Raw genomic sequence first — 23,387 nt, forward strand, 5'->3', positions numbered from 1 at the left:
CTTTGCATTGATGTGTGCTGAGAAAAAACACAACTATTGTGTTCGAATCATTTGCCAACTGTGTGCATTGATGTTGTTCATACATTAGGTGTAATGGGTAATATCAGTGTAACTTCCTATAGCTGAGATGTGGTGGCCAGGTGGAGCATCTCATGCATTGAGCTGCTGAAGTTGTTGAACAGAGTTGCGGCATCTGTCTGACGGTAAGATTTCCACGCTGAGATAGAGATGACAATCCTGAGGAGAAGACATAGGTGGAGAGTCATGAATGCAGTTTAAAACATGCAGGGTGAGTACACAACTGAATAGTTTCACTGCAGAATGAAGAATAAGTACTATGGCTGCCTATTGGACAGTTAAGACATCTGGAAAATATACAAATAACTACTTCATCATTAATAAGGCTGAGCAAAAGATTTTCCATGGAAGAAATGGCACTTTGTCTCGCCTGCCCACCTGTCATCTCTGATGCGGTAGAAAAAGCCGTAGCCATGGTGCACCATGGGAGCCACAACCCCCAAAACTGTGGTGTAGCCCACCAAACTGGATGACAGCACGAAGTTACCTCCGCCACCACTGCAGACACAAACAACACTTAGGTACAGGCAGACCAATAGACAATGTCATAACTTTTTAAAATCTAATGCCCATGTACTGTTTGATAGTATTTGTACTACAGTTCTGCTTATCAGACACAATCTTAAACTGTCTGATGTGATCAAATATCAGATTCAAATTATTCCTAAAAATATGATTTCCTTAGCATCAACAAATGTTTGATTTTGCAGAAACACCAGCCAAACAAACAGCAGAGACACTTACAGTGCATTCAGAAAATACTCAGACCCCCTTTACTTTTTTCAATTTCCTTATGTTGCAGTCTGATGCTACAGTAAAAATGAAACTTTTTATTCTCATTAATCTACACTCAGTACCCCGTCATGACAAAGTAAAGAAAGTAAACAGAATTTTAGAAATGCTTGCAAATGTATTAAAAATGAAAAACAGAAATATCCCAATGACATACGTATTCAGACCCTTTGCAAAAACACTTTAAATTTAGCTCAGGTGTCTCCAATTTCTCCAGATCTTTGCTGAGATGTTTCTACACTTTGACTGGAGTCCACTTGTGGTAAATTAAACTGATTGGACATGATTTGGAAAGGCCCACACCTCTCTATATAAGAGGCCTCACAGCTGACAATGCATATCAGAGCAAAGACCAAGACATGAGGTCAAAGGAACTGCCGGAAGAGCTCAGAGACAGGATTGTTGCAAGGCGTAGATCTGGGGAAGGCTACAATTCTTTTGTTTTTTGCTGCACTGAAAGTTCCCAAGAGCACAATGGCCTCCATAATTCTCAAATGGAAGAAGTCTGACACAACATGATTCTTTGAAACAGCTGGTTGCCCCGCCAAACTGAGCAATTGCCTTTGTAAGAGAGGTGACCAAAAACCTGATGGTCACTCTGACATCTTGTGTGGAAATGGGACAAAGATCCAGAGGGACAACTGTCACTGCAGCCCTCCACTGATCTGGGCTTTATGGCAGAGTAGCTAGATGGAAGCCTCTCCTCAGTGCAAAACACATGAAAGCCTACTTGGAGTTTGAAAAAAAAAAAAAAAACTCAACATGAAAGTCAAGTGTGCAAAAAAATCCAATAATTCTGTTTTTACTTTGTCATGATGGGGTTCAGAGATTAATGAGAATATATATATATATATATATATATATATATATATATATATATATATATATATAGACTGTAGCATCAGACTGCAACATAAAAAATTTGAAAAAGGTGAAGGGGGGTCTAAATACTAATACCAGTGTGTACCTTCTTGCATAAAGGGGGTCCATGAAAAGATCAGGAGTGGGACGTCCCTCCTCTTTGGCAATGAGATAGAGCCCAAGAAGATGCCGGTCAAAACCTTGAGACGATTTTCAAATGGCATGGATTATAAACAAAGACACACATCAGAACTCCTTTCATTAACATATAAACAAAATATGATCCTGAAATCAAAGGATGTAGTTCATGGTCTGCAACAAACAGTTAGTCTCATTTGAACATCTTGTTGCTATAGCAATCCCTACTGGCACAGGGTATTATAATCCTGTAGTGACAGTGGCCACAGGGCTACATTAATGACTTTAATTTTTTTCTTACATCCCAATTCTGCCGTATTTCATATGCTTTTAAATATGTTGTGCATTTGCAATTCAAGTATTTATAACATTTACAAAATAAAATTATTTGTGTTTTTCACAGCAGCTGATCCTTATTATCCTAATGTATTATTGATGTGTCCTGCATGGAATAATGCTTGGCTTCATTTGTACAAACAGGACAAATTCAGCAAAGACACAAGTGGTAGTGCTTTGTTTATGCTTTGACACCATCAGAAAGTTCCTCACAGCAGCTTTGTTTCAACTACCGAAGAGTAATTTGGTTTTTTCCAGGATGGGAACTGTTTCAAAGGTCAAACATCCTCTTCAGCTTTGTTTCTGGAAATAAAGAAACAAAGCTAGAGGATGTGTTTCTGGAAATGTTTTCAGGTTATTCTAGCTTATCATTCACACATATTTCCAAACTTTAAAAAAAAATATATATGCTCATAAAATAACAGGGCTGTTTCAAAAAGGTGTGACAACTATTGAAGAGTGTTACATAGAAAACTCAAAGTTGACTCACCTTTTCCTTCCTGGGCTTCAGCCATCAGTTTGTCATGTTTAAGGAAGGCGAGCATCATGGCTTTCCTCTTGGCATTGACCTGACAGGAAAATATTCATGTAGCAGGTCAGAAGAGAAGGGATTTTTCCAGTTATGTTCTTTGGTGATTTTGTAACAGTGCTGACGTAATTACACTAACATCACACATGGGGTCCATCATCGCTTTACACCAATTAACAGCATCCTGGGTGCAGGGTCGCATGGTCTCTGTCCTGCCATGGTAGAACTTACGAGTCATTGCAGTCTCATAACAACTTCCAGGCCTGCAAGAAGATCACTCTGGATCATAAAGTTCTTAGACTTTAAACATCAAATAAAGACATGATTACATTTCTAAGCAGCGTGTACCCTTTATGCAGTTTGAAGTATGCTAACTGCATTGCTAGCTGAACAAAGATGTCTGGATGCAGCTTCCTCTCTTTGATGGCTGCTTTTCCAAATGCTGTGAAGGCATAACACACAACTTGCAGGTCCTGTGTCTGTAAAACCAGCAGCAGAGCAAATAATTACACTCATCTGGTTATGTTGATTTTACATTAGGCTTTGTGTAGAATGGTGTGGGGTTTGTTAGCTTACAGACTCTAGGTATTGCTGTTTGGCCTGACGAACGTCACTTTGGATTTTTTCATCCACAATAAACACCAGCTCCTCTGGAGGGGGAATGGGTCTGACTACGTCTGTGCCCTAAAAGCAAAGACGTCCAAGTTTGAAGGGTGCCCAGATATAAAACAGAGTGTAGCATTATTTAACAGTGCTTACCTTCCATTTGCCTTCAGTAGCTTTGAGTTGTTGGTCCACATACCAACACAAAGACACAAGAACCATGGCATCATAAGGTGCATGCTGTAAAACAATTTGGTTTTATCTGTTATTTTTGACCCATTTATAAGTTCTTATTCAGTATAGAAAAAAATCTTAAACACAGGATTTCCATGTCTGTCCAAACTCCCCCAGCATGACAAACACAACAAACTCACATCACAATTGGATCCAAAAGTGCCGTCTGAGAACACAAGAGAGTTGTATGATTTGTCACCCCAGCGGATGGTGGGGTTTCCTTTAAGGGCCTCCAGAGCCATCTGTGTTCAGGAACAATAAGACACTCAATAAGACACAACACCTTTTTTTAAGATGAAGTCAGTAAACAATCATGCACTCAGGAATTATTCAAGTTAGTGTAACCATTACATTTGTGTAGTTTTCTGCAGAGGAGTATGGTTTCACTTCATCCAGAGAGATGATGAACAGGCAGCTCTGAATGGTCTCCAGGATGGTCTCATTGTGTGGATCAATGTTTATAAGATGCTCCCTGGCCTGCAGAGACAGTGAACTCTTTAACACTGATCCTCACATGCACTCTTGTAACATAAGAAGTCTTTCACAAATGTAATGTAATCCTAAATCTCTTCAAGGTCGTATTTTTTATTTTTGCTGCCTTACCATGGCCCAACGTGTCCTCTCCTCTGTTGTGAGAGCGCTGACTCCATCTCCCTCAGCCTCTACCTCGCAGACTTTCTCTACATAGCTCAGCTGCCTACATCGCACACATGAAACAAAATAAGGAAACATGAAACCCTAGAGGCTTTTCAAATGCTCACTAGGTTGTGTCACACAACCCTATCAAAGCACATCTACAAGGTCTATTTGTTAAAATTTAAGACTTACAGACTTTTTATACACTCCAGGGAATAATATGTAAAATCTAGTTTGAAATCCTGACGGACAGAATATTAAAAAATAAATACAAATTACTGGCAGGGAAAGATAAGGAGTGACCCTTCTTATCATCACTGTATTACATTTTTTTGGTACTTTCAAGCAGTAAAGTTGATAAGTGAATTATATTGCAATTTTTATTCTATCACAAACAAATCTATCTTTAATCTCTCCTTTTGATGGCTCATACTTGTGTCACTTGTTCTTAATAATAATAACTCAACACTTACTGCCTTTTTGCATTATTTACATCATTCATATTACACCATAACAAAAGTTCTCCATCTTTGATCGGAGGAACTTAACTGGGATTAAGTAGGATGCCAGGTGATATATTACACAACTAGACAGCACCTCTTCACTGCTTCTAAATGATACTGTTTGTGTAGCACCCTCCTTAGACCATTAAGAAGAATGTAATTTTATCCTAGTGTAAAAACTTAATGTAGCAACAGGAATTTTGTACTCTTTGTCTTCACATTTAGATTTCATTCTTGACTGATGTGTCTATTTGTGGTTAATCACCTGAGTATTTCTGGAGGAGTGAGGATTTTTCCATCACAGAGTGCATCAAATGTAAAGATCCGTCCACGACACATCACCACCAAATGAGATGGGCATGGACCTTCCCTCTCTGTGGCACAGTATACACATTACACAAGAGAGATATGTTAGCTCAGAAAGTAGGATAAAGGGTATGCAAGCAAGTCCAAAGGTCAGAGATAACAGATTCACCCTGCCTGTTTTAAAGTAGTTAAGAATGGTGTCCTTCTTCACTCCAGGTACTTTGCAAGTGCAGAACAGCATTCTGAATTGGTCCATATCTAATGGTGTTTTTCCAGCTTTCTGTGGAGGCAGCCTCTCCCTAAAACACGTCAAGGAAAGAAAAAGACGTGTAAAAGGGAAACAATTTCTGATGAATGCACAAAATGCAAGTTGTAAAATTGTGAACATATCTTACGTGCGTATGAGGTTCCAGTACTGGAGTGTATGCCATGTTGCTATACTCGCCCTCTGCAGATGAGTCCCCTCAGCGGCAGGCCAGCAGTGCTCCAGGTAGGGTGCTGGGCCACCAAAGTTCACATTCAGCTGAGAAGGGATGCGGACTTCCAAATATGCAGCATCTAACCACCACTCTTCCAGCTGGAGAACAAAAATCACTCAGCTAAGTAAAACATGCATCAATGAATAGGAAATCTGTAACACTGAAAAGAAATTTACTGTTCTGTAACTCACCCAGTTCTTCTTTGCCTTGGCTCTTTGCAGCAGTTTCTGATGCAGCTCTTTACCAACACCCGTTTGAAATTTCTTCACAATGTCTAATGTAGCCTTGTACTCTGTCTCAGATGCAAATGGACGAACTGATGGGAGACAAGGTGATGCAAATGAGTCAGTCAGTCAAGTAAGAGCACCAGCATATAGTCATTGCAAACATTTCAAGTCTCTCCAAGCATTTTTAGAGTAAAAACTGTGAAATAAGTAATTTATTTTCCAAAACAAGCAACTTTGTTCAGAATTATTTTTATGTCCTTAAAGTCCCCGTGAAGTGAAAAAAAAAATATTTAGGCCTATTTCAGGTGTGTTTTATGACAACCACCAGAACAAATTTCACTCATGAAAAACATCTCAAAGTTTGTAAAGTTATGGTAAAGCTATGCTTCAAAATCATGAAAAACGAGGCAGAATAATCTGCTCCAGGATCATGTGGGCTGAAGCCAAGCCCACTCATGAAAAATGATTCTGATCAGAGTTCAGCTGCCTGGCTCTGCACCAGAGCAGAGAGACAGAAGTTCAGGATTAAATGTATTGTTTTCATTTTACAGGAACTTTAGCTATACCAACCTAAATGGGGTTTTTCCAACCAGGTTTTACAAATGGTTATTTCTGCTGCACTTTAACATGAGGAGTGTATGCAATTTTTGGTGTTTCCACAGCCAAGACAAAAATTTTGGATTTCATTTAAAAGATAAGAGCAGGACTAAAGGGCATAAGATAACACAACACTTCTTTATTCTTTGCAGTATTTGCTGGAGTGAAACTAATGTCACAAGAGTAACTCTATGGCATATAACCTACCTGCATCCAGGTACTTTGTAATGCTGCTCTCTAGCGAGGGGACAGGCAGGGACGGCAGGCTGTTTTGGTACTGGAAAGTCCGCTCAGGCATCGACTGTGACAAATTATTTGCCATTTCTTCTCCCTGTAGTATAATTTAACAATTAAACAATCTGGAATCAATCATTCTCGGGAATCAAATTCTTCAAATCTTAAAAGTCTTCTAGAAACTAAGGGTAGAAAATCTGTTAATATGGATAAAAGCCATCTATGTATTCTGCTCAGCAGCAATGACAGTCTTTAATTACTGTATAGGTCTACAAACCACATTATCTTTGTATCTTTGTTCACTATTGAAGTTATTTACTATATCTGCCACAATCAGTATACTTAATACTCAACTGTATGCCCATGAATGCTGAACTATTGAGCTGCAACCTTATATGGTCTTTTCATTAAAACCATTAAACACCTCAAAGTTTTAGTTGCCACGTGTTTTCAAATAAAACGACTTTGTAATTTTGACGACTGATACTTTGTGAAAGTACAAAAGCTTTCCAAAAACTAGACATACTTTCATAAGCCAGGCTGTTGTGAAAGAAGTAAGTCCATCAAAAATTGCAGTCAGAGCCCTGGTTACTATCTATATTGTACAAATATACCAGTCATCTGCCTGCATTTTTTGATCATTCAAACAAGTTATAATCCAATAGTGGATTAGTCCAGAAGTCCAGGACTTCTGCTTTTGTTCCCATGTTGGTGAAACATGCATCAGTATTAATTTGAACTTGGAAAGTACATCTGTAAATCCATTCTGTCTCCAAGGAAAAACACCAAATAATGCATCCAGAGAACAGAATCAGGGCAATATCCTTTAATAATCAAAACCAGAAACAATACCAACAAAAGCTTCTTAACAGTAACACTTCGCAAGTGTATATATCTGTATATCATGTTTACTGCCTGTACATTTAGAGGAAAACCAACCAGAGTCAAATTCCTTGTTTTCCGTAAGCGTACTTGGACTATAAAGCTGATTCTGATGTCAAACCCACTCTGGCCCCTGGACTACACCTCACTATGCCTGTTGACTTCTGTAGTCTCAGGAATCCATCGCACTCATCTCATATGCACATAGGCACAAATTAATCTACCACCTGTAATGTAAATTACTGTGGTAAAATGTCTCATCTCATACGCATATGTGCACCTGTTACCATACTTATTCGTAATGTCATCTATTGACTGTATTCAGATGTAAAAGTAATGAATCTTTTCACAGTAACTCAGATACTGTGAGAAGGCTCCCTCACCTCATATGCACATTTTGTACCCTTACATACCTATGTTATACTTCTGATCTTGTCCAGCCAGCAGTCTTGCACCCTTTATATATCTTGCAACCATACTATCAGTACACACAGACTTGTATATACGTGTTAATTTCATTGACTAAAACTATGACTAAAACTATTTGTCGACAGCCTTTATATCCATGACAAAAACTAGACTAAAACTAACAAAAACATATCTGTGATGACTAAAATTGACAAAAACTAAGTTTAGTTTTTGTCAAGATGACTAAAACTAGACTAAAATCTAATGTAGTTTTAGTCAGACATTCAAAATCTGTGATATTTCTCCACCGTAGGTAAATCTGTCAAAAAAAAAAAAAATCCATCTGTAGCTCTTCCACCTCTCAGCTGTAGAAAGCAGGGACCCCAGGTTTGGCAGGGTGCAGAGAACACACAACCATGATTTGGTACCAGATTTAGGCAAGAAAATAAATGGTTGGACTAAAAGTAAAGACTAAAATGTGAGGACTTTTTATGGACTAAACCTAGACTAAAACTAAAAAGGATAGAAATGTATAAAATGTGACTAAAACTAAAATGCATTTCATCAAAAGACTGAAACTAAAGCTACTTTCACACTGCCTCTCTTTTCCGTGTCTGTTACACCTTCGTTTTGCAACGCCATTCAGTATGAAAGCGCAATGGGGGGTCGATCTCATCCCACCTCTGATTCAGATTGAGAGGTAGTATCAGAGCTGTAACAGACTTTTCTGCAACGAGTGTGAAAGGACTTCATGGCATTCCAAAACGGCGAGTGTGCACGGCTGTCTCCATAAACGGGAGATTTAAAAACCAGCGCGGTTTAATCGAGCGGTATTTCATCAAAGAAAACAACAGAGGGATGAAACAAAGAATAATGTGGATTAACTGGAGAGACTACGAGGTTAGAGAGCTGATCACACTCGGTACAGGAGAGGAGAGAGCAGACACATCCCTGCTCACAGCAGCGTCTGAATGTGTCTGATCTGCTCAAGTGAGCTCGGTACTCTGAAGTTTCCAACCCCTGACGTAAATACATGCGCTGTGACACTGCTTAAAGGCCTCCAACTCAGAAAAAAAGTCAGTTGGATCTAATCGATCAAAATGAATGTTCATGTTATTTTCCCCGTATTTCATTTAGAAAATACAAAGTTTTGAACCAAGAAATCCAGAGTTTCGAGTTTCATTGAAAGCAGCAGCTCGGGCAGCGGCTGCCATCTGATTACGGGATGCTGGGTTGTGTGCGTAAGCTCGGCCGTGCACAGCTCTGTTACACCTTTGTGTGAATTGCTCAGAACAGAGAAGGGCATTCCTTTTCGCCTTTACTGTGGAATCTTTGTGTAAAAACGGCTTAAGACTAACATTAAAAATAGCTGCCAAAATTAACACTGGTATATAAGGGTGGGCGATATATCTAGTGTACTCGATGTATCATGGCTTTTGTCATGCAGGGTGTATATAAAATGACCATATCGCAAACATCAGAGTATAAATTGTGTGGAAGTTTTGAGCCGTCAGCGTGCATTTCTTGCTGGAGTATCGCTTCTCCCATTGTCCCTGAACGTATCTCTCACAGCAGAGAGCTCACTCCCCCGCCCATCCTGAAAACTCTCTTCCACGCATGCGTGTTTGTATCAGCGGAGGAGAGAGGAGATAGCCTAAACTTTATGAGTACACAAACAGAGCAGCGTGGCGACTTAGCGGCTAGTTAGCAGTATTCAGAGACAGATAATGAGAAACAATGCTGGTCTGTCATCTGCCAGGGGTTCAGCTTTAAAAAGGAAAAGGTGACTTCCAGAGTCGTACATGTCAGAGAGAAGATGGCCCAGCAGCGGACAATTGTGATCCACTTCTCCACAACTACAGAGCCTTATCTCAGCCTAACAGCTCAAAACACCGACAACGCGGAGTTAAAAAGTTCCTGCCTCCAAATGAGCGTTTTCCTCCCATGATCACACAGGAGAGTTTTTTAAATACGCTCTAAAGAGACTCCCATGTCATGAACTTGTCAGAAACTGCTCCAGCGTTCCTCAGCACAGATAACAGACTAATATAATCACAGCTGTGAGCCTGAATGGTGGACTAGACTGCAGGGTTTTAGCCATCGGCTGCATGCAGGATTGCGGAGTTTTGTGAAGGTTTGCTTCATCCTTATTGAGGAAAATAATCATTTTATGCAGCAATAGTAAACATAACACAGAAAACATTTCAGAACTGTCCTTACACTATGAAAGACAGAGTATTAGTAAAAGTAAAAGTCTGAATGAAGTCCTTTACAAAATAAAACACTGTGTTAAATTTGACTTTATATTGACTTCATTAAAAATCCGAAAGAACAGTCTATTTTAATCACCAAACTAGTGTCATTTAGGGCTGAATTAAACATTATACAGCCACTTAGAGGACATTTCAAAGTATTGTGATATATATCGTGTATCGGAATACAGCAAAAATATATTGGGATATAAATTTTAGGCCATATCGCCCAACTCTACTGGTATATACTAAGAAACAGTAACAAGTTGTTACACATTTGTATTGTCTATGTTAAAATCATACTTCTTCTGATTTAAACAGTGCTATGTAGCTGGAACTTTTTGCACGTTTTGTTGTTGTACAGGTCAAAATGTAGGTTTGTTTTAAATTGTCCACAGGCTCATATGTGTTCGTATGCAAAGAGTTGTAATGTTTTTGCCATGAATTTTAGATTCAAGTTTTGGTTATAGTACAATTTTGAATGTCACATTTAAGTTTAATTTTCAATTAGGTAAATGTAGTCACACCTATGTAGTAATGTGTGAAAATTATGGGTTTTTTTAATATGGGGGGGCTTAAATGTAGGAGACGTCTCATGTTGTCTTTGTAAGCTGCTACTGGATACCTTGCTATTCCCTCTGTAAAGTAGATCTATCTATCCATCTATCCATCTATCTATCTATCTATCGGTTTTATTTTCAGTGGGTGTGTCGCAGAGTAGGAAAAATCTGTTTGAAACGTGAAGTCGCTGGTGGTGATCCGAGTGGGTCCTTGTGTTACCCATCCACTCACTGAGATTCATTGGTGTGGAGCCACGTATTGTAAAGAGTTACCCTGTCCTCCAGAACTACAAATAAACAACATTCAATACACGTACCCTTATCAGTAAAGGAGGACGGGGAAAAGCAGAACATCTTGCTCACTGAGCAGGACAGGCAGACCCAGAGATGCCGAGGCTATGCTAGGCTAAGTTGTGATGAAAGACAACAGGGGAGACTCAGAGAAAAGCAGCTAAACTGCGAGGGTGCTTGTTGTTAACTATAAGTATGCCTGAACACACAACAGCTATAAAACAGTAGTGACTAGTAGTGACTGATACACAGCTGAGAAAATGTTTGACCATGTACTGACTCAGTGAGCACAACCTCTCAATCGAGAGAGAGGACGCCAAAAGCCAACAGGAGGTGGAAACAGGGCTGCACTTTCTAACCACATGTCCTTTGTACAATCAGAATCAGCTTTACCAACAGTAACAGTAACACTGTGACTGTTAGGTGTTCATCAGCATGACAGCCTGTGTTCATATGTCAGGTTGTTTTGGTGTGCCGTGCCCTATAATGCCTGTCAGAAGGGAGGGCAAGGGCATCAGAGACAAGCTCTTTCCACTTTTCACCAGCATAAGCATGAATAGAAGCATCTATACCTGCAGGGTGAAGTGCAACAGTGCAAATGTTGCACCATGTTATGTGAGCTGTTGTGACCAAAAAAGGAGCCTTAAACACCACACCACCACCATGATCAAGACTGTGTGCACATTTTATAGTATTTTGACATTTCAAACCATAATCTTAAAGTCAACCCCAGAATTTTAGATACCAATTATAATACTTTTTCTGTTAATATAATTATAAACTCATACATTGCTCTGTCAATGAAATTGGTTATGTCTTCCATGCATATTTAATTGAAGTGAACATTTTCAAAATTGAAAATTGTGGTATTATACCTAAAATCCTAAAACCCTAAGATCTACTCGGGTTCTGTGTAAGGCTCATCCAGTAGGCTAGGTAACATGATCCCCGAGCAGGTACACACAGCAGACAACAGCTTTCAGTTTCTCTGCAATGAAAGACTGCATGACAGCTTCTGAAATCCCCAAATAATAATACATTTTCTGCTAGTTTTAAAATCCTCTATTACCCATGTCTTAGCTTTTCATTACGCGTCTGTGTTGCTTCATATATTAAAGCCATGATAACGGGGAATTGAGCCTCCTTTCGCGACTGCAAGACTACAACTTTGCTGCACCACTCAGGTCAATAGAAATAGCCAACACGGCTGATGGATGTGGGAACAGAGAATACGATTTTTTACTCGTGTAGCGTTATTTGTTCAAACTGAACAGACACTATGCTAGCTCACTGGTAGCAGACACAATGCATTTTAGTTATCTTTTTATATCTACTCCCTACTTCAGATACGGGCTCGACGGAGGCATAAACAACACCGACTCGTAGCCACCGAACTTCATCTAAAAAAAACTCCCCCTAGCTTTTCAGAGAAGCTCCTCTTTTAGCTTACCTCCTTCGGTCTGTGCTGACTCAAGCCCTCTGCATCCACGCTCTGCAGAATTGTCTCTTATCCCGCAATACAGTGACGAGGTGCAGTTTGTTGTTGTCCGCATCAGCGGTCTTCACCTTTACCCCACTGAACTGATGTCCCGACATCAAGAAGACATCACTACGCATGCGCGGAAGATTGCCTTTGACCTACATTTTATCAGCACAGTAATAAAGGGGCATTGATAATGAGTTTCTGTGCTAAAGAGAGGCTGAAATGGGGATTGTTATATTGGCTGGGGTTAGCTTTAAGAATTGTGCATACTTTAAACCACATACTGAGGAGCTTTCAAAGACAATAACAGTCAAGGCAGATAAACTAAATCATTCATAAGTGACACAATTGGCATGGCAAATAAAACCCACTGCTGGACGTCATGTTTTGTGTATTTTTTCCCTTCTGGTCTTCTTTTTCCTCATTTTTCCTTTAAACCTGTTTTTTTTCTGTGTTTAACCACATCTCAACACTCGGTACTATCAATTTTTGCAACTTTTAACCTATTTTGTCACATTTTACCTGTCACATTTTACCAATTTTCGCCACTCTTAACAGCTTTTCACCATTTTCCCACTCATGCCTGCCTCTTCGTGCCTTTCTTAACCCATACTTGCTGTTTTTATACAATGTTTGCCCCCCCCCCACACACACACCTACACACACATAGGAGTTGCAAATCTGCAAAAAAAAGCCGCATGACACAAGTGGTACTCCAAATATTTTGCCAAGGTTGGCAGGTCTGCGTTTGTGCACATCATGTCTTATCTATTAAGCCTGGTTTTACTTTCCAAATGGTTTAGTCAATTTCCCCATCCACAATGGGACCATTACCGAGAGGGGTGTTTTAACAAAAGGGATAAAATTTTTTGAAGGCTCTATTTTACTACAACATAAATAAATGTCATTTCTTTTTGTTTCTTCCATAAGAGTGATTGTTATTCAGGCTAAAAATGAAATATGGTCTCACAGAATCTACAACAGACCATGATTTCCCTGACCTCCATAGGTCCCCCATTTCACTGGGCACCAGAAAGCTTTCCTCTTTACTTCCGCCCCAAAGGGCAGCTTTGAGTGGGACTACTAGAGTTGGTTATGTTACAATTAATCTGTTTTTAATTTCTACTTTTTTCTGCATTGGTATCTGTGACTGTAATACAAAAACAAAATCACACTCATGGTCCAGATATTGATCTGGACATTGTCTCTATTGTGGTTTTCTTTGGCACCTGGGCACAATCATAGCCTCACTGCCTCTTGTGTGATATTGCGGAAGTGTTTAACAAAATCCAAGTCCCTTCTGAGAAAAAAAACTCTTGATTATTTCTATATGTGGTTTAAGCTATAATGCAGACTAAAACAGCTGTCATGCAAACATTCAAAGACAAAGATTATTGTCTATGAATGAGTTGGAGTGTGAGTCGACTGTATGGCAATTTCTTCCACAAGAAACACAGATTCATTTTTTATTTTTCATCCCAACTTATTTTAGCCCAGTTAAACTAAATGTAAAGGAGAAAAAACACAATCAAGTGCAGTAAGACATTTTATTTTCAATTTGTTCATGATTAAAGGCATTTAGTTTGTCCAGTTTTCATAAAGAATCAAGCTACACTTCACAGTGCCCAAGTATACAGTGTAATGCTGTGTGCTTGTGATTACAACACAAATCTCTATGAATTTTATTAAACAGCAATTTAACATGTTCAAATTTTTTTATCCAAAAATGCATAGAGTTATCCAGTTGTATAAACTACAAAATAAAAAAAGAATCATTGAAAGAAATCACAGCAAATTTGATCACTTATTACTCTCTTTCCTGCATTATTATTGTCTCTGATGCAGAATGCCACTTGTTGTACAGACAGTAGCATTTATCTGAGTTAGTAGACATTTCCTGGGTTAATTCAGTCCCTTGAGATTATTGCAGCCATTACATGCCATATTTGTCAATGATTTCCTTTGCAAGTGTAATGTAAGCTGCCATGGCATCTTCCTTGGACATTCCTGAAAGAGTGAATATAAACAAATGTGACTGAAAAAACAAATATTCTGTTACTGTGTTAATACTAGCAACATGCTCCTAGGTTTATTATGTAGTCTATCCCGTGTCCCAACCATTTAGTACAGTCTAAAGTACTAAAGGTATTTGACCATTTACTAAAGACATCATGCTAGGGTTGTCACGACTATCATTTTTAACTTCAAGATCAAAATCAGCTTTATTGGCCAAGTATGCTTACGCAACAAGGAATTTGATTTCAGTCAGCTATGCTCTAAATGTGCAAGAAACAATATTACATTTTTTTTAAAAAGGTAAAAAGTATTAATGAATAAAGATTTAGATACAAACAAGCTGTCGTTTGGTATTTTTTCTACAAGTCTGTGTGTATTGTTCGTGTAATTGCAAGATATGCAATGGGTGCAGGAATGCCACATAGAACTGATCAGAAGTATAAAATATGCAAGGATGTGGGCATACTTTGTGAAAAAAGGTGATGAATTAAGATAGTTTACATTTATTAGTACAAATGTGTAAATAAAGTGAGGCATTTTACCCCAGTTAGCTTTCTTAGAGTATTTGAGTTTAGCAGTAAGAGACAGTAGTATATTTTGCATGAGGCAGGGCTAAGTTTCTTGTGAAATCTATTTTATCTGAGACTCTGTGACTGTTGTGTGTATATCAGAGTAACAGCCTGGGGGGAAAAACAATATCAATTCTAGATTTTTACAACACATTAACTAAAACAAAGATTGTATGCACCTAATATTTGTTAACTCCTTGCTTTCGGTTGCAAAAAATGCAAATGCAAACAAGCCTCTACACACTGACTAAATGCACAAAAAACTGGTGACATTTTGGTTTTAATTTTTTGTGCAATTAAGACAGTATGTTGGAGTTTGACTGCATTTTTAAATGAATTCATACTTTATTCAAGCAAATGTATTGGGACATAAATGTAATATTTTAAATCTTTGGTGCTTTTAAACGTTATCTATAATTAAAACAATATTGATTGTATTGTTTAAACATGAGGTATCAAAAAGTATTGAAAATGTAGAGTACTTTACATTACACCAGGAGAAACGACACCCCTGCATACTTTTATTTTATTTTGACTTGAGCAAAATGTCTCATCAACATTATTCAATTAATTCCACATAATAATTTAGTGTTTGATACACTGTAATCACCACATCACTTCCTTTTGTCAAATATACATGAGATCTAAGATTTTATTTGTCTACTTTTTTTGTTTATGAACAAATATCTGTTAAAACAAACTTCACAAAAACTTAGTGTTAGTTTTTGCATGCTAACATGCTTGTAACATAACAGTGCCTGTGCTTTAACATCAAAACAGAAAATAAAGTATAGAATCCAAAAAGCAAAATTGATAAATAATGTTTGCTCTTGTCAGCAATATTTGCTGTGAACTTTACAATATGTCTGACATCAGTGGACTAAGAGACACCGGAAGGTTGTTGAAGGTATTAATCCAGATTACATTTGAACAAATGTAACAATGAACATAAAACCTTTCTTCATGTGTCTAATATACAGGGTCATTATTTTCACAAAAATCCATGTTATCATTTCACTGACATGTACGTTCACAGCCTCACATAGCACAATCATTGCTGGACACACTTTGTCTTATTTGTACTTTAATGCTTACACTTTAAGTCATTTAAACCCACAAAGTACACTAAGAAAAAACAATCTGTTTAACATCTACATGCATACAAGGTATAGAAAGTATCACCTTTTCTGGAGTTCCAGGCGTCCCATTTAGCTTTTCCTTTTAAGTCTAGCATCCCTGGCCTCTCTGCAAAACAACAAAACACAGATTGAGGGAAATGTTAGGGTTAAAATATTATCTCTAACTTAATTTTTTATTCTGCATCAAGTCATACCTGTGTCAATGTCACCGACAAGTGCCTGTTTATAAAGACCATACAAGTCCAGGAGCTCCTGGTCTGTAGGCCTCGTCTTCACCTTCTTTACATCCTCTGCCAACTTCTCAAACTCAGCCTGCAGGAAACCAATGTTTTGACACAAAAAATAAATAAATAAAAAAAATTCAGACTATTCACTGTTTTTAATCAGAAATATAACACTTCCCTATTGAGTTTGTTTAAGATAAGCATATTTTTCCTTGTTGCCAAGTGTGGCACATGAATCCAAGGTCTAAGGTCAAGAAAGAGTGTAAAACAATCAGAGAATATGAGAGTGCATATAAATAAGTTACAGATTACACTGATGAATGAGAGATCTGAGCGTAGTATTCTAGTCATGTTGCAGAGCCTGGGTAACCTATTGTTTCACAAGTTAGAGCCAAACAATGGGCTTTTATTCCAGGCTCTAGTGCTTTATGCCTACTTGAATAATCTACTTTGCAAAGGATCTAGGGCATTGCTTTACAGACAGAATACATTAATTTTGAAACTACAAAAATGAGAGCATTTAGAAGAATTCTGATTCAATAAAAATATTTTAGCCATATCTTTTCAATACACCTGCAGCTCACTGTACAGCTAGAGCAGGATGAATAGGCCTTTATGCTCAAACTCGCTTGCACCCATCCCACACTGCCAAAGATGGATGACACCACTCACACTAGCTGGCTTGAACACCCCTCTTCGCCAGAACCGTTATTCACATCACAGCGGAAATCTGTAGACGACAACTAGGCTCCACCCATTAATAAAATGATATCAAAATCCGTTATACTCTACCTTATTAGACATGCTCGCAGCTGCAGCCCTGCAGTTCAGATAAATGTACAGTATGCTCCCCGTTTGCTGGACGGATTTGCGCAGCTGTAATTGCAGCACAGCTGATCGATGTAAGACTGTCCGCCAAGGAGAGGACTGCAGGGGGAGGGAGCAGAGAGCTACTCACGAGCTGATTGGCTGCCTGTCACTCTTCCACACACGAGAACGAACAGGAGTACACGGAGTTATAGAGGTATGCTGCGGATCATTTTAATACTGTGCTAAGGTTTAGAGGGCTTTATTTCAAATATATGTATGCTACCCTTCACTCCCAAATTATTTCTCAAAGATTTAAGCTTAGGCTACTTCTACAGCATGTATCCACCGGTCTACATGATATGGATGATCTACTGCTACTAAGTCCACACATGCAAGCATCAGGATGAGACCTCTGCTGCCGTAAGCCTAATAAAATCAATGTTGTTCATACATCTATGTAGGCCTGTTAAAACACCATGATTACATTAGAAACTATAACACACTTTCAACTATTCTACTATTGATAGATAGATAGATAGATAGATAGATAGATAGATAGATAGAGAGAGAGAGAGAGAGAGAAAGATAGAGATAGATAGATAGATAGATAGATAGATAGATAGATAGATAGATAGATTGAATAATAACAACAACAACAAACATTATTATTATTATTATTATTATTATTATTATTATTATGTTTAGACAGCAAGTAAAGATCCATTGAATGAAGATTGTAAGTTCCTGAGCTCCTCTGGCTCATCCAACATGTTCATACAACAGATAGTGTTGAGTGAGAGATTTTAAGTTTGTGATGAACCTCAGAGCTCCATGATAGACACTATACAGAGCGTGTATACTCTAAGATGAAGCATGCATTTACAAAGCATCAACATAGTCCAGCACTGACAAAAAGTGGCAGCAACCAGTGTCTGTTTAGATCCAAAACCCAGGCAAGATTTAATCCTTATTAAAAACCCTGTTTCAGTTATAGCCTTTTTACTAGCTGCTAAATGTGAGGGATGCATTGTAAAAGTCACGGACGTGAACCAGGGACCTTCTTGCTGTAAGGTAACAGCGCAACCCCTGCGCCGTCGAGCAGCCCGGACAGGTATTCAACAATTATTATTATTGCTGTTGTTGTTGATGTTGTTTTATGATGATGATAATGATGATGATGATGATTAAAGTCAGTATAGAAGAAACAACAGAAAAATGTTAAAAATATTTAATTAACAATTAATCATAAGTATATCGACAACAACAATAATGATATTAGTGATAATATTAACTTTAAAAATATATTATAATATTTGTACCTCTACTACTACTACTATAACTGATGATAATACATGATAATTATACATAATAATTATCGAAATAATAAATATCCTAAGTATAGCAACAACAGTAACAATAATAATAACAATAGTAACAATAATAATAGTAATAACCATTACAATTATTATTATTATTATAGGAATAGCAACAATTACAATAATGATAATATTCATAAAAACGATAATAGTTATAACAATATAATTATCATTATTGTTATCATCGTTATTATTATGGTGAAATAGCCACAACAACGCTCATAATAATAATAATTATTAGAATAATAACAACCTTTGTCGTCAACGTTTTAAAAGAAAGTATCTGATTTATGAAATGGTTGAGTTTAGTCACTTTTCGTTGCCATCTCATCTGACCTTACTGTTTTAAAACACTTGCTACTGAATAGTATCAAAGTGTCAGAAATCTAGACAAGCTCTTGAAATACTTCATAGGGTTCTTAAAATCCATGGAAGTTTCGAGCATCGTCTGTCATGCCATGCAGACTATCAAATATGCTCACTGACCACTTGTCGGCACTGTTGGTTTCTTTTTTTTTTTTCTTTGCAGTTTTAAATAAAGTTGTTTCAATTTAAACAAAATGGCGCTGCCCGTTGTCACAGAATGATTTGGACCAAGCATGTTTACTTGGCTTTAGCTTTATCAAAAAAACGTGATCCCGAGGCATAATAAATCAGGTATGGTAACTTAACTAGTTGACGTAGATGTTGAAAAATGTTAAATGTATTTGATATTTTAAAGAGAATAAACATTATGACTGATGAAGTGTACTGTTGTGTATGAGATAGTGGCGGCTTGTGTATACCACAACTAATTGCTGTTCACCATCAGACAAGGTTTGGGATTTAAAAAACAAACAAATTTTTAGTGTGTTTGTGTTTTAGCTGTCTATTCAACCATGGACGGTAGTTGTTATGACTGACATAATATCAGAGTGATTTGCTCACCAGATATTAGCTTCTGCTGTAAATTCGACTTTTGTAGTCTCTGCCATCTTCATGTGCCGTTTTCACTGCTGTTCAGATGTGTTTTTTTTTTTTTTTACTGTATGGTTACCCCTTTTCTTTCTTTTACGTGTTGTGACTGTGTTGTGGAGCCTTGTTGTGTCGTTTGCTGTCTACATTTTGTAATGTTACACAAAGTACCAGACCCAGTGAAAACTGTTTAGAAGATAATATTAACACTAAAACGCACTCTAAGTAAAAAAGGTAAATGTTGGCAATTGAAATCATTACATGAAAATGCACCCGTAGTACGGAAGCTCTAAAAGGACATAAGTCCATACATATGTTGTTAAGCTCTTCTTTGATAACAAGTTCGGTTGTTTCTCAAAATCTTTATTTACTTATCTTATTGTATCAAGATGAGAGGGCTGGCTTTCATGCAAAAACAAATTAATCAGCTGTTTTCTCAAAATGTAAATAACCCAATTTATCAAAAGAAAACAAGCAATGTAATCTATAGATAATGACAGAAGGCACCAGTGTTCAGTAAATCTTTTTTAGGTAATGTAATTAATTTGTGTAAAGACCTGGTTTTTGAAGAGGCATTGGCCACCTTGTATTTGTTATGTATGGAAGCCCTAAGCTTGTATTTTTCATATAACAGGGATAAACACAATGATTTTCCAATTTTAAGTTAATTTCTCAAGATCTCAAAGGAAAAACTAAGACAACTTTGTTATCTTCTGGAAAAAGTGTTGTTTTACAAAGACAGTGATAATGAAAACAGAGTAAAGTAAATCGTATGGATGTAGCTACATCTTCTCAGAGCATCTGTGGTTATGTGCTAGTATGTGTACTTTACTTTGTGATCTAACTTTTCCTGTCTTGATTTCTTAGGAGGAATGGCCAATGTGGGGAAGAAAAGCAAAAAGGATTCAACATTTATTCGAGCCAAACTCTCCTTCACCTCACCGTACACTCCAAAATGGAGCCCACTTCCCCAAGAAGATATGCATTTCATCCTGAACACCCTGAAGGAAAAGCTGGTTTCCATTGGCCTTGCGAAGAGAGAGGTGAAAGGTTTTCACTCCTGTAAGAAAAAGAAAGATAAGAATGCTGCGTCCACATCAGAGCCTGTTCCTGAGCTGAGTCAGGACCCTCCTCTGCAGGATTCTCCCAAAAACGGCTGGACAGATGTGGCAGCCAGAAAACAACTAGCAATCGGCATCAATGAGGTCACCAAAGCTGTGGAGAGAAACGAGCTCAAACTGTTGCTTGTGTGCAAGTCTGTCAAGCCAAAACACATGACGGATCATCTAATCGCTCTGAGTGCAACTCGAGGTGTGCCAGCATGCCAGGTGCCTCGACTGAGCCAGAGTTTGTCTGAGCTTCTGGGGCTGAAAAGTGTCCTCGCGCTGGGATTCAGACACTGTGCCTCTCAAGGTGATGAGGTGTTCACTAACACTGTTGAGGCCATAACAGCCAAAGTGCCCTCCCTGGATGTCGCCTGGTTACAAGGTGGAGCACAGAGCGTAAAACCTAAAGACTTTGTGAACCCTGAGGAGGAGGAAGGCGAAGCTGAGAGGAAGGGACAGAAAAGAAAACTAGAGAGTGAATCTGAGCTCACAGAATCTGTCTCCTCTGGCAACCTGCAACCCCTCCAGGTTAAGAAAATAGTCGCTAATCCTGCAAAGAAAAGAAAAACAAAGGCTAAGTCATAGCTGGTCATTCTACACAGAGCTCAACCTTAATGTTAAAAGAAACACACTGAATTTTTTTCCATTGGCTTTATGCCATTTACAATGGGGTTTTGTTTACTTGGGAGTTACAAAGCCTCAAAGAATATTTTCTTCAAGGGTAATTATATTTTAAGAGTTTTCTGTACCTTTAAAAAATTTAAAATGTTCAGTATTTAATTTTTAAAAAGGATAAAGGGTCAGAATAATCAGTTTTGTGGGGGGTTTTCTTACCAGTAAGTCATTAGTTTAATAATTGAAGTTTCCTGTTTCTTCTTATTTTTTTTTTTTTTTAACTTAAATTGGTTATTGAAATAATTGTTATGTAAATAACTTTTAAAGCAATCTGTTCCAAATTCAAATGAGATGAGTAGAACAATATGGAAGCCCTATGCGGACATATGTCTGTACATGGTGTTTTACTCTGCTTTGTTGTTAAAAGTAAATTTCGTTTGTTCTCTTCAGATCTGCACTTGTTATCTTATTATCTTGGTATAATATTTCTGGCTTTTCCCTGATATTTACTTAATTTTTCTGAATTTTTGGCATCCCATTCCTCAACCAGTATTTATCACAAGTCAGCCAATCTGGTTGTGTTGGTCACTCTGGCACAAACAGCACACCCAGGCTGATCCTACAAGCGTTCAATGGGGTTGAGGCCAGGACTGCTGGCAAGCCATTACATTCACTCTACTCCTGAATCCTGGAGGTAGTTTCTGGAAGATAGTTTGGTCCCAGACTGTGGAGATTTGGGATTGCCACTGGTTGCTAAGTCTCATCTTGATATCTCTACACTGAGATTGCCACATATCCTTTAAGGGCCTCTGTAGAAAACATTGTCTGGTAAAACTCTTCATAAGGTGTTAAACATCAGTTAACATGTTTGAGATGAAAATTTATGGGGAATAGTTTGATTCTTGTTGTAAATTCATTTTTCTAGTAAAAGTGGCAGATGATAAGCCATAAAAATGATCTTGGTTTGAGCTAATATAAAAGAAGTATTTACAGTTGCATACATCAAAGAGTAACTTTCTGCATTTCAGTAACATTGTAAAAGAAGTGCATCAGTCAGTTTCCTTTTTAAAGTGAGTTTATTCAATCAAATATCCATGCTGGTATAGCTGACGAGTGTGTTGAAACAGATTATTTGCATGGGGTCATGTCTAAATGATGCTGGTACAAGTTCTTCAGCTTTTTCACAGCTTACAATGGATTTGAATAAAAATATTGTTCTTCAGTTAGAGAAAGCTGTATGCCATTTCAAAAGTTCACCCTCCCATCCCTCCAAAAATTGATTAAAAAACAAAACATCTTTTAAATAAGGCAGGTACCTTGGGTTTGAGTTCTCACTAAAGGGTGTGGCAAGTAAGGACGTTAAATCATCACAGCAGCACGACGACATGCTCATTCAAACAGCCACAGGCAACACATCTGTAACACAACCAGCATCCATGAGGCACACTGTCGACTCAGTAGCCCAGCTTCAGTGATAAATAAATGCCTTCAAGTTTCTTTGTGTGTGAAACTCATTCAACCTTTCAAGGGTAAAAACACTTTAAACCCAGAAGCACTGACTGTCGGTTCTTTTCTTGCTAATATAAAGGGATGAGAAGAAACTACATCACAGACAGTAAAAATTGACAACAGAAAAGGCAGAAGCCTCAACTTCTTAAGTTATGCAGACATCAGACAAAGTAAACTCAGCGCAAAAAGACAATTATAAAACATTTGTACCTTTTTAGTACACCAGCAGCTCCTTTAAAAAAATCAACAGGTCTGACAACAGCTCTTAGTCAAAGATTTAGCACAGCGTCATGCCAAGGTGGGGAAAGAAATCTGTTTCAGTTGAACCTCCAATTATGTTTAACCTTGTGAAAATTGGAAAAAAGCAAATTATGTAGCCAGAAATCTGCAAAGAACAATTAAAAACAACTGAACTGCTTCACACATTAAGCCACACACCACACTAAAAAAATGACCAAGAGTATTATTTTCTTTTGGACACACAAATACAGTACCATTAAAAAAACATCCAGAGAAGTTGATAAAAATGGACCCAGAAAAACAGGGAAACATAAATAATGCTGTACCTTATACAGGCGTTTGTAAATGCAGCCACTTCACCCTGAATAAATGCTTTTTAATTATCCCAAACATCTTAATT

General features: G+C 37.8%; 3 protein-coding genes across 3 annotated transcripts; 1 reads left to right on the forward strand and 2 right to left on the reverse strand.

Annotated features, from left to right (window-relative positions):
• Window positions 1–88: 88 nt before the first annotated feature.
• On the reverse strand, window positions 89–12,532 carry crot (carnitine O-octanoyltransferase). Its single transcript, XM_041793113.1, has 17 exons — window positions 12,397–12,532; window positions 6,527–6,650; window positions 5,687–5,811; window positions 5,412–5,593; window positions 5,191–5,315; window positions 4,976–5,084; window positions 4,175–4,268; window positions 3,923–4,048; window positions 3,712–3,813; window positions 3,494–3,577; window positions 3,311–3,418; window positions 3,083–3,213; window positions 2,874–2,997; window positions 2,696–2,774; window positions 1,838–1,931; window positions 457–576; window positions 89–237 (listed from the first exon to the last, which is right to left on the reverse strand). The coding sequence occupies exons 2-17, from the start codon at window positions 6,639–6,641 to the stop codon at window positions 117–119; spliced, it is 1,839 nt and encodes a 612-aa protein (XP_041649047.1). The 5' UTR covers window positions 6,642–6,650; window positions 12,397–12,532; the 3' UTR covers window positions 89–116.
• Window positions 12,533–13,962: 1,430 nt separating this feature from the next.
• On the reverse strand, window positions 13,963–17,296 carry acbd7 (acyl-CoA binding domain containing 7). Its single transcript, XM_041793118.1, has 4 exons — window positions 17,170–17,296; window positions 16,348–16,465; window positions 16,197–16,259; window positions 13,963–14,436 (listed from the first exon to the last, which is right to left on the reverse strand). The coding sequence occupies exons 1-4, from the start codon at window positions 17,179–17,181 to the stop codon at window positions 14,363–14,365; spliced, it is 267 nt and encodes an 88-aa protein (XP_041649052.1). The 5' UTR covers window positions 17,182–17,296; the 3' UTR covers window positions 13,963–14,362.
• Window positions 17,297–19,117: 1,821 nt separating this feature from the next.
• On the forward strand, window positions 19,118–21,687 carry rpp38 (ribonuclease P/MRP 38 subunit). Its single transcript, XM_041793116.1, has 2 exons — window positions 19,118–19,220; window positions 20,385–21,687. Exon 2 carries the CDS (start codon window positions 20,390–20,392, stop codon window positions 21,206–21,208), a length of 819 nt encoding a protein of 272 aa, XP_041649050.1. The 5' UTR covers window positions 19,118–19,220; window positions 20,385–20,389; the 3' UTR covers window positions 21,209–21,687.
• The last annotated feature ends 1,700 nt before the right edge of the window (window positions 21,688–23,387 follow it).

Source organism: Cheilinus undulatus, linkage group 8, assembly GCF_018320785.1.
Source record: "Cheilinus undulatus linkage group 8, ASM1832078v1, whole genome shotgun sequence".
Classification (NCBI taxonomy): Eukaryota; Metazoa; Chordata; class Actinopteri; order Labriformes; family Labridae; genus Cheilinus; species Cheilinus undulatus.